Raw genomic sequence first — 16496 nt, 5'->3', positions numbered from 1 at the left:
ATCCCCGATCTGACACACCACAGGTTTTGAACCACATTCATGAAGATGCTTTGACATCAGCTCGACCAGCCTGTTGGAGTGGTGCTCTCTACACAAGATAAACTACACTAGAAAAGTTTTGCTTACCCATTGTTATACATGAATAATTACTTCATAATAATTGTTAAAATATTTTTCATCTCACAATTTTGACTTTCAAGTCAGAAATCTCAAAAAACAGATCCATTCTTTGACATTTAGAGAAATTCTCTCTTCAACAAATCAAAACACGTTACATATCATCAGAATATGATGTTGTTTCTATTTTAACTTTTTTTGTAGAATGTTTTTCTGTTATAGAGACAGGCAATCAATTGACCAAACCAAACCAACAATCAAGACTTCAGTGGCTTCTTCCCTATTCGTGAATGATGCTTTCTATCACCTGCAGTTGACCAGACTTAAGACTGGTAAAGGTCGACTAATAATTATCAGTTTCTTAAATGGAACTCTCAGGAGCTGATGCTTGAGGAAGACCTTCAGTCCAGGGCATTATGTGTGGAGGCTTTTACTCAAGTAGTGGATCAATCACTCAACTAAGCAGATTGGGAAAATATGAGCACACAAAATGACATTGTTGTTGTAAAAACAGCGCATCGACCGGAGGGCTCTCAGTGGAACTCCAATTATTAATGGAATAAAACAGATTGTTACAGGACCAGTGACTCATGACTGCCTTAAAAGTCAAGAGTTTGCCTCCATTTCTTTTCATCCAAAGAGCACGTTTGGCTCCTGTAGAAAAAAACTCAAATCCATGATTTTATCTATGGACTGTTACTTTATTACTCCGTGTTATGGTGCTGGAGAGACAAGTATGAAGGAGGCGAGAGGTGACATTATTCTTACGGGCAGCAGCTTTGCCAATATTGCCATACTGGGATTGTCATTAATGTCGTTCTTCTCCTACGAATACTAAGGAAAATAGCGAAATGGAGTGGTCATCAGCTCTGTGAGAAGCACAATAACAGCACTTTATTCTTCATAAATGCTCGAGTGAAAAATGAAAACAAATACATACAATTTGAAGAACACATGAAACAGCTTCTAAATAATAATAATAATAATAATAATTATTATTAAAAAAGGGTTTCACTTTTGTGGATGTCAGTGTTGTGGTCACTGTTCAGTTTCATGGGGCAAAGAAACCAGTCAATTTGAGGAGAGTTAAGAACAGCACAGTCAAGGCTAACAAGCACAAGGCTGCAAAAATATGCATGAAATGATTCTTTATAATGAGGACGCTTGGTGCCACTATTGTTTTTCATAAAAAAGAAAAGGGATACAAATAAAAAAATAAAATCTAATCAAGATAACAGCGAAAACAAGTCATTTATTTTCATATAGATATATTATTTTGCAAAAAAACTAGGTTTTTTTGTTAAAATATAAACTTAAACATACATGAAAATACCAGCCACCAAAGCGACACCTATCATTAAGCATACCAAGGTTCAACATATAACGCTACCTTACACACAGGTAATAGCAAATATTTAAGGGTACATGTACGGCAACATCTGTCCAAAAGACTGTACAAATTTATACAACCTATTTCAGTAGAACTACATGAAAAACGATGGATTATCAGTTCAGCAACAATAACTCAACAGTTTGAGCCACATTTAAAAGTCCAGTGGCTAAAGCAACATCAAGAACTCATTAACCTCAATGTAGTAAAGTATACAGAAGGCAAAAAACTTCTTTTCTGGTTGTTTGGTGTAAAGTCATTCGTTTCTACATCTCCCCATCCTGGAGGAGACGTTAAAGCGTCCATCTTAACATCAACTTTAGCTGCTCACTGAGTTCAGCTTTTGAATGTCACTGATGGCTTGTTTTCACTCTCTCTGTAACAGATGCAGATTCCCTGTCCTTCGGTCCGGGTGAGGCAGATGTGTTGCTGTGGATCAAATCTAAAGTCTCTCTGACTGTGTCGCGATTCCGTCCGTCAAACCTGCTGTTTGCCCAGCTGTGCTCCTTCTCGCCCACTTCGTGCAGAGGATGGCACAAACTTGGGAATAATAATGGGTAGCGTGTCTCTTCCTTTAGTCGCCTGTCCTCCTGAGCCCTCTTTAGGCCCGAACCCATTTTCTACAACTCCTTCGTCCTCATCATCCTCGTCGTCATCGTCGTCATCGTCGTCGTCGTCGTCCTCATCGTCGTCGTCGTCGTCGTCGTCCTCATCGTCGTCGTCATCATCATCGTCCGACATATCTTCTAAGTCTGAGACAATCTTGGCCTCCGTTCTTGTCTCTGTTCTCTCCTTAGCTCCAGTAACTTGTTTGTTGCCATGGAGATGTGCCTCTCCCTCCTGCTCCTTGTTATCCATTTGTTGCTCCTCCTCATCACTGTCAGAGTCAATGGCAATAGGCTCAGAAAGGTCTAGAGGCATTTTTTGTGGTAAGACGCTGTTAACTGTTTTGATTTGGTCTCTGCTGGCACATGACATTGCTTTGGAACACTCCAAAGTCCCAACTGGGTTCCCATTTGGTGGCAGCGGCAAGTCGCCATTAGCAGCTGCAGACTCCCTGATTCTCTGGCGTGCCTTTTCTGACAGCCCTACATGTGTCCGCGATGTCCGACTTCTGCCGTGCGTGCCCTCGGATATGCCCTCCAGAAGGAACTCCAGCTCGTGACTTACTTTGCCAACCTCAAGCATGCTGAAGCCGAGCAGCACGCTGGGGTTCTGGCTTTCACATTCCTGTATGCATTTCCTCCTCGTGTTGACAAAGTGGCTGGAGATATCGGACTTCCATAGCCATAGACTGGCTGCCAGCTTTTCCACCTCCAGCCGAGTTGGATAAGGCGCTTGGTTAAAATACTGCGTTAGAAATGCCTTTCTTGACTCGTATGACTCGTTTTCGCGTCCTTTTGGGTCAAGAGCAAGGATTACAGGTTCTTCTGGGTCTTCTACGAATGTAAATGGCCCATTGCTGTCCCCGGGGTGAGCTTTCTGCCCTGGAGGTCCTGGCCTCCGTCTTTTCGGTGCACTCGTGTCAGAGCCATCAAATGTGGGGCGTTTGAGAGTGCTGCTCTGTGCCTGGTTGACCCGAGCGGAATGAGCAGCCCGGCTGTCCTGCCCATTCTGGGACTTCCCCACACCTCGGCAGTGAACCAAGTGTAACGTGATGGTGGAGGCTGTCATGTTACTTGTATAAACCCCCAAGCAGTGGATACACTTGTAAGTCAGTTTCTTTTCAACAGGATGGACTGTTTGGATCACCTGATGCCTCTCCCGCAGGTGATGGGCCAGAGAATCTGAGATAGGGCCCTTTAGGATGGAGAAACACAGAGGACACAGTGTCTTTCCCACGTCCCTCTTGTAGGGCACAGAGGCCTGTGGACTACTCTTGGTTGTGGTGCTGTCGGCTGCCACCACAGGGGTTTTGGGTGGATGCTGAGACAGTAACCGCTTGCCTGATAGTAAGGAGGCAGCCAAGGCCGATGACACGGCGGTGGAGTTCTGAGTGTGGAACGCTGTGGATTCCTCTGGGGCGTCCCTCATGTTGTAGGTAGTGACAATCAATTGTATGTTCTTAGGGTTACCCTGCTGCAGAGTAAGGTCAAAGGTCAGGGGAGAGTCAGTGGTTGGGCCTACGGTCTCATCTGGGTGTGACAAACGCATGTGAGCCACCATCTTCTCCACATCATTGAATGTAGCACGACAATGTGGACAGGACAAACCGTGTATCAGCATGTGATTTAACAAGGTGTCACTGGGGAGATAGCGGTTGCAGTACAGACACTTGCTGGTGAAGTTGTGGATTTTCATGATGTAGTTGGCCACAGCAGGCACCTTCTCTGCTTTGTGCTCTTTCTCAAAATGGGAACTGTATACGTTCTCAGGGAAGAGCTCATTGCAAATAGTGCAGATTTTCCATTTCTGGGTGTAGGATGTGCCAAGGACTGAGGAGCCACTCTTCTTGGCTGTGACAGATGCGACAGTTGTGGCTGCTGCCTGGACCCGAGACCCCAGAGGGTTAGATTTGAGTGAGGAGGAGGCACCGACCATGATTGCACTCCTTAGGCTGCCACCAGAAATGAGCTGCTTTGCTGCATGGGACTGCTGGGGCATGGAAACTTGGGCGTTCCCTGGTAAACTAAACTTAACATGCTGTCCACTAAATGAGAAGGACTGGGTGGTTCCTGCTTTCAGACCCAATGCATCATGTTTTATCCCAGATATCAGACTTTGAGAGTTGAAGCCTGTTTTTGAGGAGATGGCTACTCGCCCTTGCTGTTGCGAGGCAGGAGATCTGGTTGTGGCCATTACAGCACCTTTGGGTCCCATCCCAATGATAGTCTTGTCCCCGGGGCTTTTCTGAGGAACCATAATGATGGGTTTAGGACGGGGAACAATCACACTGGTGTGGCCAATCATGGCCGTTACCTGGTAGCCAATCCTCTCGTGGTCCTCAATGACATGTTGAACGAGTGCTTCGTAGGTCCTCGGGATAAACAGACACTTCTTGCAGTGAATCTGGTTGCTGTTCATACTGTTTGTGTGACTGCTCTCTGTATTCCCTGTGGTTCCCCCACTCTGACCATGGGCCTTGTCTCCTGGTTTCACAATATAGGGCTGGGCCACTTGCTGGAAATGTTCCCTGTATATGTGCTTTCGCACCACATTATACAAAGGGTCCCTGTAGGTGCACTTCTTACAATAGTACACTGCCTGTTCCACACTGTCCCCAGTCCTCTTTAGGACTCCATCCTTTAACATGAGCCCACTGGTTCCCCCCACCATTCCACCAGGGCCCTGCCGTACAGTGTTGCTCGGCATGTGGAAAAGTTTGATGTGTGTCTCCAGCGTCTTTTTGTTGCCATTGTAAGTGCAATACGGACAGTTGAGAAGAATGTTGTTCTCGAAGTCCTCACTATGGACATTCCGGAAGTGGCTCTTGTATGCAGAGAAGTACTTGGAGGAGAAGAGGCAGCCAGAGCAGCAAAACGGTTTTGATCTATAGTCCTGGAACAAAATGGAGAAGACATTATTTAGCGCTGAAAAATGTTCAAATGACCTAATGAATTTTGATTATTCTTTGTGAGTTGTATCTGTACTATACAAACCTGGACTTTGGTATGTGATGGTTCCCACATGCACACATCTTCCCAAGTAGTGTGCTTTATATACACCTCTGGGGGGGTGTAATCTTTATAGTCCTATGGAAAAACAATATGGTATTACCAACATGGTAATTCAATTTTTAAAAAATCCAAGAGACTCAATTAAAACCAACACAGTTGGCATACATTAAAAAACATCTGCATCATACCAATCAAGCACCATGGGGATAAATGTAATATACAGTATCTAAAATAAAACCTTTAAACTTTAAAGTTGCTTTAAACCTTTAATTTTTAAACTTTAAAGTTGGGTCCATTTACTCACACTGAACATATAATTTAATTACAGTAAATACAGTAGACAAACCTGTGAAGGAGAATATTTGACATCATTGATGAGGTGAAGATTTAAACAGATGTGACATATATGTAATTATCACAGAAGCCCTTTTGTGTAGTGACACAGCTTTGTTGCTAACTAAAGGCTGAACAAGGACCCAGGATACTTTTTTTTTACATTGGGTCAGCTGTAGTGAGGTGGAAACAGACTATAGAGGGTTTAGTTCTCTCAGACACGGTCACAAATGAGCAGGGGGCGTGTGTGTGTGTGTGTGTGTGTGTGTGTGTGTGTGTGTGTGTGTGTGTGTGTGTGTGTGTGTGTGTGTTTGTAAGGGAGAGAAAGAGGGAGAGAAATGGCCCCACCCATCACAGATGACATAGGCTACGAGTTGAGATTTCTACTCTGGAGTGGAAATTGCACAAATGTCATTTTCCAATACAGAAAAAGCTAGACTTTAAGCATATCAAAAAAGTAACAATTCAGTCCAAAGTCTATTGAATCAGTGACTGCTTTCATCAGATATTTACTAGTGTCCATCACTCAAAAATGTCTTTCTACTTCCTGAGTGTGAGACAATAGATAGCATGCACATGATGTCAGAAGTCATTGCACTTCTGCTTCATTGGCAAAGTAAGCAATGGCAATGAAAAACAACAGAGTGGTGGGATGGTTGATGAGGAAAGAACATTTTACTTTGTTTCAATTTTTTTTTAAAAAGTAGTCACTCTCTGGGTCACCCTGCCTTACAATTTCACATTCAGATTACTTGAGGGAGGCGCTGCTGCTGTTCAGTCCTCCAACACATTGCGATGCAATTCTTACAATAACTAAAATTGAAAACTTAAAAGTCACCCAGCAGAACGTATAGGGAGGTTTTGAAGATCAGCAACTATTGACAACATCATTAAATCCTATCATCATTTGATGGGTCAATGTGTAACCAGAATGCAATGTTCGGAGCTGGGGAGCGGATTACAGCTATTACCGGAAACAAATGGGCAGTTACTCCGATAATGACAGTCGGCTGCCAAAGTTAGCTTGCTTTCAATACGAATGATGGCAAACTTTAAATCACTCCAGCAAGTGTGGGTGGTGGTGATTGTTTCAATAACTGTGGCTGTGTTTAGAGTCTGCACAGTGTTCATGGCATCTGGTGAGCATGGATGGAATGAAGCAAATTTGACACTATCCCTTGCAAAATGAAGACCTTGGAAACCTGGCTGCATTTAGACATTCAATTCATGCAGATATTCACTTGTTCTAATCCCAGTTTCTGGACACACTTGACTGAAAGCAGACACATTGCAGCAAGTTTTGCTCATCAGTCTGATTGGCTGGGAAGGTTGGTCCAATAAAGCATGTCACAGTAGAGAGATGGAGAAGTATTCAGTTCCATGAGGAACATTGCTTATTTCTAAATGATGGGTGAGTTTGATCTTCAATAGTTTGTTCGGCATGCCTTAGAAAAATTTAATGGTGACCACTGTCATCCAAACAATAAAACATGGTGGTCGGCAGTGCCGGTCCTCTGGGGATGCAGAAGTGTTATTGTACTGTGGTTTTATGAGAATGTGGAGGGACATTTGACAGAATATCACAGTTTCCTCGACAATGACCCGGACTCCTCAGCAAACATTTCATAGATGGACGGCTTATGTACCGAAGACCTCGTGAGAGTGCTTTCACATTACATCAAAAACAACATGATGCCATTTCTGTTTGCTGAGAGAGCTGCCTCAGCAAGCGGAGACTACATAACATGGTTAATCTTGATCATCTTTGCCACTATAATAATTTGAAACTTTCACAATTTCTGGTGCAGAGACAGATGACTCGTTTCTGAGTTTGGGCTTTCACTAAGTGATATATCACACAGTTGAAATTCGGAAACATATTATCTAACTTTGACAACAATCTACAATAAACATTTGCATTGAGTTAGAAAACACAATAATTTCATAAAAATCAATCATAATGCTTGTCTGCACTGTAATTCTTACATCTAAACACAAGTCAATGTAAAACCTCATTCGACCCAACAAATCCTTCATTCAGCATATAATATAGAGATCTGGTTGTTTGACGTTTTTGGTGCTGCTTAGACAAGATAGCTTTTTTTTCTGCAAGTGAGGTATAACAGATTGAGAATGTGGTGTCAATAAGTGTTATCACATCATACTGTTTGTATTAGCTGATGAAAACCCAGCCCAGTATCCTGACCACATTCTCCACAGCCTTGCAGCAGCAGGCTCAGTCTTCACAATCTGTGGGGAGCTAAACTTAGTAGCACCATCAAAGTGCCACTCTTTAAATCAACTGTAACCAACCAGTGCCAACTGCTTAATTTTGAAAAGAACAGGGTACTATTAAGAATGGAAACATTATATTCCTCTTCAGGTACAGTTTGCAATGTAAATGTACAAGAAAAAGTAGGACAGTCATTTGACAGAAAACCACTCACCTCTAAGTGATCTCGACAGAACTCCAAGCCGATGTCTCCAAGGACCTTTTTGACATTTTTCCTAGCTTTCCGCAGACTGCCCAGGTTATTGACAGGGAGCTGGAACATTCTGCCCAACTGGATGGCAAAGACACATGCAGCTGGTTAAAACAAAAGGTGTAAGAACATTTGGACAGGTGTCTGTCACCCGGGTGCTGGTTCAGGACACAACAGTTAAATAGATGTGCTATGCTGAAATGCTTAAACACTGAAACCACACATCAGTATAAAGTCAGCTGGTCTTCTCAACCGTATTGAGAAGCTATGGTTTAGAACTGTCCTTAAGGGACCAGATCAGAATCCCTACCCCTAAATGACTGCCGATGACTCACTGTCCATCCAACCACAGCAGAAGTTTGAGTAACGCAAACTAACTCAGGAGCACTAACTCTTGACCTGTCATGGTTGGAAAAGCGTTCATAAAAACTGTCCCAAGTTTTACCAGAGTCAATCTAGTCAATATAACAGTGAAAGAGCAGGGACCTTCAACCACATAGAAGGCTACTTTTATTTGTTTTGTGATTGCATTTATGAGACAAGAGAAGGAAAGATGATCATTAGACAGGTTCAACAATCCAAAATATTAAAACTTGAACGACAGAGATAGGGCCATTTATAACTTGTGGCGACAGCAATTTGATGTCTGCACTGGCTTTCTCTCTAGCTGTCTGCTCGAAAACCAGACCAGATATCCCCAAAACATCTTTTTTTCAAGGTAAATCAAAAAAAGTTTGAAGCTATTAGCAATCAATTGCGCATAAAGGTTGCAAATATGGCAACCGCTGTGGCTCAGGTGGTAGAGTAGTAATCTTGGAACTGTAAAGACCTTGGTTAGATTTCCAAGCAAGACACTGAACCACTAACTGCTCCGCAGGAGCTGCTCAGTGGACTGCCACTACTCATGGTGCATGGGTAAAATGCAGTGGATTTAACCATTTCCAGAAAGCGATGAATGAAGTATGAGGGAAAAACAAACAAACAACATTCTTACAAGGGACTGATGCTAAACAGACTTCTTCCGTACGTGCATGTTTTCATCAACTGTAAAATCAGGAAAAGTGGTTATTAATAAATTTATGGTTTCTGGTCAAGTGACTTAAAAATCAAAGATCAATGAGCTTGAGGTCAAAGGTTAAGGAAGCATCATGAGAGACGGGGATCTCATAGGGACGTGCATGGTCCAAAACATCACTTGTCAACACTTGAGCTTGTGGTTGTTTCTAGAAAACACCAAAAGAGCGGGCAATTTATCGTAGTGGTTCCAGTGGGCTGTTGGCCCAGAGCAGACCCACCAGATGCAGAGATGTTTGTCGATCTGCTGTCTGTCTTTCACAACGGCGAGCAGAACTGGTGAATGTTCAAGTCTTGCATTGAGTGCGAGTGAGACACAAACCCCAGCCCACTTCCCCTGTCTGTCCTCTTTCCGGTCTTCTACCAATGCATGTAGATGGCGCTAGAGAGGACCTCCATTATGTAAGCCTCTATATACTCAGCCTGCCCCCTTTTCTTCCTGCCTCGCAATACCATCACAGAATGGCGCCTCCTATTGAGTCAGCAGCAGCCCCTACAATATGTCTGCAGTGGAGGGGGGAGGGAGGGATGTAAGGGAGGAAGGGGAGGGACAGAGTGAGATTGGAAAGTGGGAGGGAGGGTGTAAGAGAGGATAAGGTGGGAGGGGGTGAGGAAGTGAGGGAGCTGAGAGGATGAGGAGGGAGGGGAAGGGGGAGTGGGTGTGCAAAGGGAGGGTGGAAGGAGTGCAAGAGAAGAGATGAGAGGAAAAAGAGGGAGAGCAACGGAAGTGGAGGGGGGATGGGGAGGCAGGGAGGTCGGACAGACAGGCTTCTAGGAGAAGGGGGGGACGGTAAGGGAGGGACTGGGCGGTTGGAGGTTGGGGAGCAGAAGCTGAGGAGGGGAGAAAATGGAAGAGGGTGAGAGAAAGAGGGCAGGATGGGCAGTCAAGGAGGGGAGGGAGGAGAAAGGGAGGGGGGAGCCAAGGAGAAGCTGAGTAGGAGGAAAAGGGAGGGAGAGAGGGGAGAGGAGAGGGAGGACAGCAATGGGAGGCTGCTCTGCTGAGTGCTGCTGGCAGAAAACAGGTTCCCCCTTCTACTGGGAGATCAGAAAGAAAAACAAACGTGACAAAGAATTAACAACATAATTATTCAGAATCCAAAGTCTTCCAGAACATGACGACTTGCTTGAATACGGCATCTCCATGAAAGTGTAACTGTGGAGATGCTTCCGATGTGATCAATATTCACCAGAAAAAGTTTGGGATGCTTAAAATTAACTTGGCAGACACTTGTCTCTTCACATGTGTTCTAAGGTGCACCAGTGGGGAGGGAGGACAGTCCGTGTATGTGTGTGGATGATAGTGCGATCATAGTCTGACACTTGCTTTGACCAAGTGACAGCACCCTCCCCCTTGCCCTCCCCCAAATCACACAGGAGTTTTGAGCATATCACAATCCTCCAGTCACCTGGCTTTTGCCCCTTGGGTTTTTCCATTTTTCCTCGACCACAGTCTCTCTGTCTGACTGTGAATTGCCATGTTAACCCCCCCCCCCCTCCAAAATAAAACTCTTTACCGAGATGTAACGACTGTTTCTCTACCTTGAGCATCAATCGCAATGAAAGGGGCAAAATATGTCGTGTTGGATTTATCCGTGAAAACTCTTGTTTTCTTGGGGTCCCATGGCATGGTGGTCACTGCGGGGGCTCATCTTTAATCAGCATCTGGCTAAATTGTGATCAAGAGCTTTGGCAGAGCTGCTGCCACTGACAAAGAATAGGTACACACTGTGCTAAGTTAGCATGCTAAGCTAGCCAACTCGCACCATCAACATGGGCTTGTCATAGCCGAATTCTGGCATATTTTTAACTCGATTTGCCACGACGAACACCGGACTGAGCCGCGCATCATATCGGCACAGATAACTAACCCTCAAGAGAAGTCGTTTAACTGGGATATTGTTGAACCCCGCGACTTGAAGGAACTATCAGTAGCTACATCATGAACCAAGTTATCATTGCTGAAACGTTAGTTTTCCGCGACCCATCACGTCCTCGCAGGTAACTTAATGTTAGCCCTGGCTAACTGCAAACTACCCAGCTTGTGGCTAACATTATGACAGACAAGTTTACCTGCTTTCATCCACTGCTCCCGTATGAGTCCAATGATTCACCTCAGGGTGACTGAGGCGACGTATTGACACTTTTATCAGTTTTCTCAGTATTATCCTTTCAGGTGTCCACGAGCTGTGCGGGGGAGGACCAGTCACCCTGCCGTTCGTCTACACTCCAAGCCCGAGCTTCCTCGCCGACACGGGCTATCCTCTTCTCTCTGGTTGGCACACTGGAACAGACAACCTACGAGCCTCATCAGAAAATTAAACCCTCCATTCCACGGGCTGGGGAGCGAAATCCCGTCCTGTTGTTCTATACGACCATCAGGGCGTCCTTTCTTTTAATGAACTGCTTATTTTCTGCCTGAAGCTGACAAGGCTTGAACCATTCTCTTCTCTTGACAGACAATACACATCTAGCCTGGAAACTGCCCTATCCAAAATGGCGCAAATAAAAGGGGCGGAAGTGACATCTGCTTGCTTGATTAGCATAAATCATCTCATTGTGATAGCCGTGCGAAGCACGCTCTTGAAAAAACTCTTGATTGGTCCGCCGGGCAGTTTGGCCAATTAAGCAAAAACCTATTTTAATTGTGGCTGCCTCGTCCCTCTAACCTCATAGCGAGTCTTTGGTTCCTATATCCGAGGTTGTGGGGTAAACAACCCAGCGCAGTAATTGCAGAATTGCGCCGACAGCGGGCGTCCTACAGGGGTGGGCTCCTCCAGTCAGGGCGCATGCGTACATCCATTGGCTTGCTCTCTGTCGAGTTGTGCCGGGACTACTTTTCTGAGTGGAGCCTGGTAGGAACTATTTTATATATCACTGCTCAACTCAGTACCATTTAGATTTCAATGGTTACACCAAGGGTAAAACTTCAAAATTTGCGATTAGTATCTTCAGATGCTTGAACTACAACATGACAATAAAACAAAAGCCTATCCGTCTTCTGGATGTGCTGGGTAATATATGAGTATTCTTCTAAAGTGGCCTATACCAGATCAAACTAGCCGGGGAACAGGGCCTTTGCCTCATGTCAAAATATTAGTTCATTTCAGAGTCACTATTGTTACAGTAGATTGCGGTGCATTCCCAAAATGACATTTCTTCCAAGGACTCACAACTGTTTTTCCTTTTATTTTACTTCAAATTTTTCTTATACTCTCTTCACCTTCCTGTATGTTTCCAATTAACAGACGGCAAGCATTAATGTTCAAAGCTGGTTGGCCCAATCGCCCAATAGGCCCATAACATCTTTATTTTTTCATTCGTGGTACAAAAAGAAAAGCAAAAATAATGAAGAGGCAAACTATTATTATCACCATTATTATTTTACAAACACAAACCACAGCAGGAACAGTTTTATGTAAGTAGCCATCATTGATGAGGTCATACAGCACAGTGCATTCGGAATGGTGTGCTTTGTTCTGTGATATAAGGATGACAGGAATGTAAAGCACTATGTTCCCTCAGTTTTTCATGAAGCCACTTTCTGTTCCAAGGAAATATGTTCTCTGTGCTGCTAACACAGGAGTCACCCTTGTCATTTGCTGTCAATTTGCTTTAACAAGTCACTCAACTAGCCAATTCTAGCTCTGATAAAACTTTTGGAAGGAAAGTCAGTCTCAGCATAATTTGCTGAAACAATATCTGTCCCAATTGAAACACGATGGGTCATGTAGTGGCAAAGAGTGTGAGCAGTCCTTTCACAAATGACACGATCTCGTTCCCGCCAAGTTTGGACTCGCCATAAACTCGATCCACAAAGGAGATGGGGACCTATCGGAAAGGCAGAAACCATATCAACATTTAGCACTTAACATTGATATTTATTAAAAAGCATTTAGAAATCATAGGCAATATCTGCATGCAAAACACTATAAAATTCCCCAAATCCTAAACTGATATTGGTGTAGTTTGATAGTTTCATCTGAAAATGTGTCAAACCAACCCCCAAAAGTATGAAGATTCTAGTCCTTTAAGGAGTCAAAATCTTCGCAATTTTTCAATAAAACCTTGACATTTCAAAAATCAGGCTTGCAGGATTCAGGGGAATCAAATAGAAGACAGACCATGTTCACAAAAAGTGTACTGTCAATACAGTCAGTTGATTAAGTTAAATTTACATTATCGATTCCCTCTGTATTCCTGCTCCAATTCAAATTTCACTGTGACGCTTAGATTAAAATTTACCTCGCTTCATTCACATGCATGTGCATGACCTGACCACAAGAGGGCGTATCCATGTTTAAAAAAAAAAAAAATCTGAGCTGGACTTTCTTGCCAAGCTGTATATAAGGTATGGATGCAAAAACAAGAATGATGTTAAATTGAGAAGGCTATGGCTGATGAAGAAGGAGTTCCTACTCCTTCAGCTGCAAAGATCTCTGAGAATTGTGGTAATAACTGATTCTGGCAGCTTACTGTTTAGATAAGGAATCAATCGTAATCACTGTAGGGAAATGTTTTCACTCTCTTTTTTCTGCTGAACAGTCAGCCCAAATGCCAGCCTGGGCCTTTCTGAATCTTTAGAGAGTGTGGCTGGAGAGATTGGGGCTACTACGAATGCATTCCATGTTAAGATATACATTGATCAAAATTGGCCATGGTTGCTGAATCATCTGTTACTTTTGCCAATAATACAAGCAAACAATTATCCATGTAATCTATACTGCTTTAAATCTTTTTTTTTTGTTTGGATCTCTTTGTGCCAAAGGAATGCAAGCTTTTACTTTTCTCAATTTACCTTCATATTTACTGAGTGTGTATTTAAAATAATACATTTATCTTCTTGTCTCAGTGAGATATTATAAAAGCAGGTATAAAATGACTGATAAAGGTACACAACAAAAGAAGGACCAAAATGAATAATGGAATAAGTGAATTAGTCTGACCTCTCCGATTGTGTAGTTCAGCTGTCTGGCTCGAACAATCATCTCCATCTGAAAGACGTAACCTTTGGAAACGCACCGCTCCACCAGATTCTCCAGAACTCTTTTCTTATATAATCTGACATCAAGACACCAAACAGCCGGCATGTCATAATAAATCACGTTCCTTTGCATTTTTTTGCGAGTCATGACTGTATTCACCATGGTTACCTGAAGCTCCCGGTGAGATCGGAAGCTCCGGGTCTCAACAACACTTGAGTCAGAAAGTTGGCCCCCCGGCTGTGAGTGGGAGAGGAAGGCAGCAGAAAAATTACAAAAGCGCATCTCTTTTTCTTCCCTAATAATCATGGCGAGCACAAAACAGGCAATCAAATCTGTTCACATTAGTCACCTGATGAGTTTCCTTCGAAGGTCCCATCCGTACACGCCTCCATCCCCTCTGTATCGAGTGCCAGAAACCAGATCATAATCCCATTCCTTCTGCTTCCTGACAAGAAAAAAAGAACTTTCTAATTCTTAAACATCCTTATTTACAAATTAACCTATTGATATTTTCTCATGTATTCATAGATTAATAACATAAACAAACAACTTACTGAATAAACTCTGGGATAAATTTGGGCTGGAATAAAACAAAATATATCAAATGATTAAACACTTTTGTGTCCAAAATCCAGAATCAATCACAGAACCTGATATTTTTAAGATAACATGGCAACAACAAGAGTCACTTAACTTTTAGCGGGTAACTTAAGTGTGTCAGTCTTATAACAAGTCTTACTGTTCCCTAAAAACAAAGTGGGACACTCCACTCACATGATGGGAGAGGTCAGCGTCCATGATGATGATGAAGTTACCGGTGGCGTGCTTTATGCCATGGATATACGCAGTGCCTGTTTAGAAAAAAAGAAAATAAATAAACAAGCTCATCAATTGCAGGTATTGAAAAATGTCTCTCTATGGGATATCTTTGTGAGAGCTGGGTCAAAACCTTAGGACTTACCTAAGCCTAATTTTTTTGCTCTCGGTCGTAAAAGCTGAAACAAAGAGAAGTCCATCCAAAGTTTGTGCGTGACATTTATCGACTAGAACAAGTTCCATTCACATGATTTAGTTGATACAATAGTAAGTACTTTCCAAATGAGCACTTGCTTCTGTCAAATGAATACTTGATCATTTAAACCTGAATATTAACAGTTCATTATATCAAGAATGAATAACTTCTAGACTCTGTTATAGCATATGATGGATTTCTTACAATTTTATCTTCCCCGTATATTGACTGCAACTGCTCCGCCACCTTCAGGGTCCCATCAGGGCTTCCGTCATCGATGACAATAATCTCATAGTCGTATCCACTGGAAATACAAGTAAAAACAAGATTCATAGTAGGGATTAATACAACAAACTTTTCCTTTTCTGGACAAGATAAGATACTTTTATATCCATCCATCATCTACGACGTATCCTGCAGTCTGGGTCGCGGGGATGCTGGAGCCTATCCCAGCTGTCATTGAGCGAGAGGCAGGGTTCATCCCCGGGCCGGCCATTCACCCTCTCATTCACACATCTGGGTAAATTTTCCAGTATTTCATTTCACCTCCTGAATGTTTGATAGACTGTGGGGTGAGCCGGAGAACCCACGCAGGGGAGAACATGCAAACTTAACACAGAAAGGTACCCTGTTTTAATCGAAAGTGGGGCTGAAGCGCTAACCTCACCGCCGCGAACACTTAGTTCAGAGTCATGTTAAATATCTTCATGAAGTAAAAAACATGTACAACAGTTTTCGTGACGTTCTGCGGAAATAAAAATTATTTCCAACCTTCTTTACAGAAAGAGCTTACAACCATAACCATGAATCTATCATCTTTGTTATGAAGAACAGAACAAGGAAATTTCATACATTCACTACAAATTAAATTGATTTCGAAAACAACATGGCTAATGTTCATCGTGAACTTCTGCTGTGGTCCATAAACTCAGATTTTCCAGGTTTCTCAAACGAGTGCATGGATCTTCCGTGAATCGCCAACATATACTCAATTGGAAAACACAATAACACCAATAAATCTGACACTAGAAAGTTAAACTGGAACCAGAATGGTTATAGTGTGTTATTTTTAAATCCGTCACTTTGTGAATCCGGTGAAGTGACAGCTCACCTCTGGCTCTGCGCTGCTAGCTAGCAATAGCCGAGCGTCGCCGGCGACTCCCCGGAACTTACCTTTCTCCAAAATATTTCACCAGAAGCCACACGATCAAAGGAAGGTTCTCCCTTTCGTTGTAGGTTGGCAATAATACCGAATATTTATCCCCGTTAATTCGATTTGGAGGAGAAGCTTTTCTGCCTGCCATGGCGACCCGAACCTCGAATAAGCTCACTTAGTAAAGCTCCACATCATCCCATTCGCCGTTAGGCGCTACACCGGAAATAAATTTTGCTATCACGTAAGCGTCAACTAGAAACTTCCGCTCTGCTCTTCAAAATAAACACATCTAGAAGCGATTCTAAACCATTGGTGGGCGATTATTTTGGCGG

The 16496-nt window shown here is 43.1% G+C and overlaps 2 protein-coding genes across 2 annotated transcripts; both read right to left on the bottom strand.

Annotated features, from left to right (window-relative positions):
- Positions 1-985: 985 nt before the first annotated feature.
- On the bottom strand, positions 986-11666 carry adnpb (activity-dependent neuroprotector homeobox b). Its single transcript, XM_086159887.1, has 4 exons — positions 11085-11666; positions 7905-8021; positions 5107-5199; positions 986-5005 (listed from the first exon to the last, which is right to left on the bottom strand). Exons 2-4 carry the CDS (start codon positions 8010-8012, stop codon positions 1985-1987), a joined length of 3222 nt encoding a protein of 1073 aa, XP_086016013.1. The 5' UTR covers positions 8013-8021; positions 11085-11666; the 3' UTR covers positions 986-1984.
- Positions 11667-12373: 707 nt separating this feature from the next.
- On the bottom strand, positions 12374-16373 carry dpm1 (dolichyl-phosphate mannosyltransferase subunit 1, catalytic). Its single transcript, XM_086159886.1, has 9 exons — positions 16182-16373; positions 15213-15312; positions 14958-14991; positions 14771-14847; positions 14551-14576; positions 14346-14441; positions 14165-14233; positions 13958-14072; positions 12374-12842 (listed from the first exon to the last, which is right to left on the bottom strand). Exons 1-9 carry the CDS (start codon positions 16310-16312, stop codon positions 12738-12740), a joined length of 753 nt encoding a protein of 250 aa, XP_086016012.1. The 5' UTR covers positions 16313-16373; the 3' UTR covers positions 12374-12737.
- Between the last annotated feature and the right edge of the window lie 123 nt (positions 16374-16496).

Source organism: Fistularia commersonii, chromosome 14 (genome assembly GCF_037954325.1).
Source record: "Fistularia commersonii isolate RoL2024-O1a breed Wild chromosome 14, RoL_Fcom_v1.0, whole genome shotgun sequence".
Classification (NCBI taxonomy): Eukaryota; Metazoa; Chordata; class Actinopteri; order Syngnathiformes; family Fistulariidae; genus Fistularia; species Fistularia commersonii.
Note: the sequence above shows the minus strand (reverse complement) of the source record. Positions and strands in the feature narration are given on the sequence as shown.

Coding starts and splice junctions, on each gene's coding strand:
- adnpb (XM_086159887.1), bottom strand. CDS start 8,012: ATGTTCCAGCTCCCTGTCAATAACCTGGGCAGTCTGCGGAAAGCTAGG. Junction 5,200..7,904: donor TCTGTCGAGATCACTTAGAG/GTGAGTGGTTTT, acceptor GTTTTTCCATAG/GACTATAAAGATTACACCCC. Junction 5,006..5,106: donor CATCACATACCAAAGTCCAG/GTTTGTATAGTA, acceptor ATTTTGTTCCAG/GACTATAGATCAAAACCGTT.
- dpm1 (XM_086159886.1), bottom strand. CDS start 16,312: ATGGCAGGCAGAAAAGCTTCTCCTCCAAATCGAATTAACGGGGATAAA. Junction 15,313..16,181: donor GTGAAATATTTTGGAGAAAG/GTAAGTTCCGGG, acceptor TTGTATTTCCAG/TGGATACGACTATGAGATTA. Junction 14,992..15,212: donor TATACGGGGAAGATAAAATT/GTAAGAAATCCA, acceptor TCTTTGTTTCAG/CTTTTACGACCGAGAGCAAA.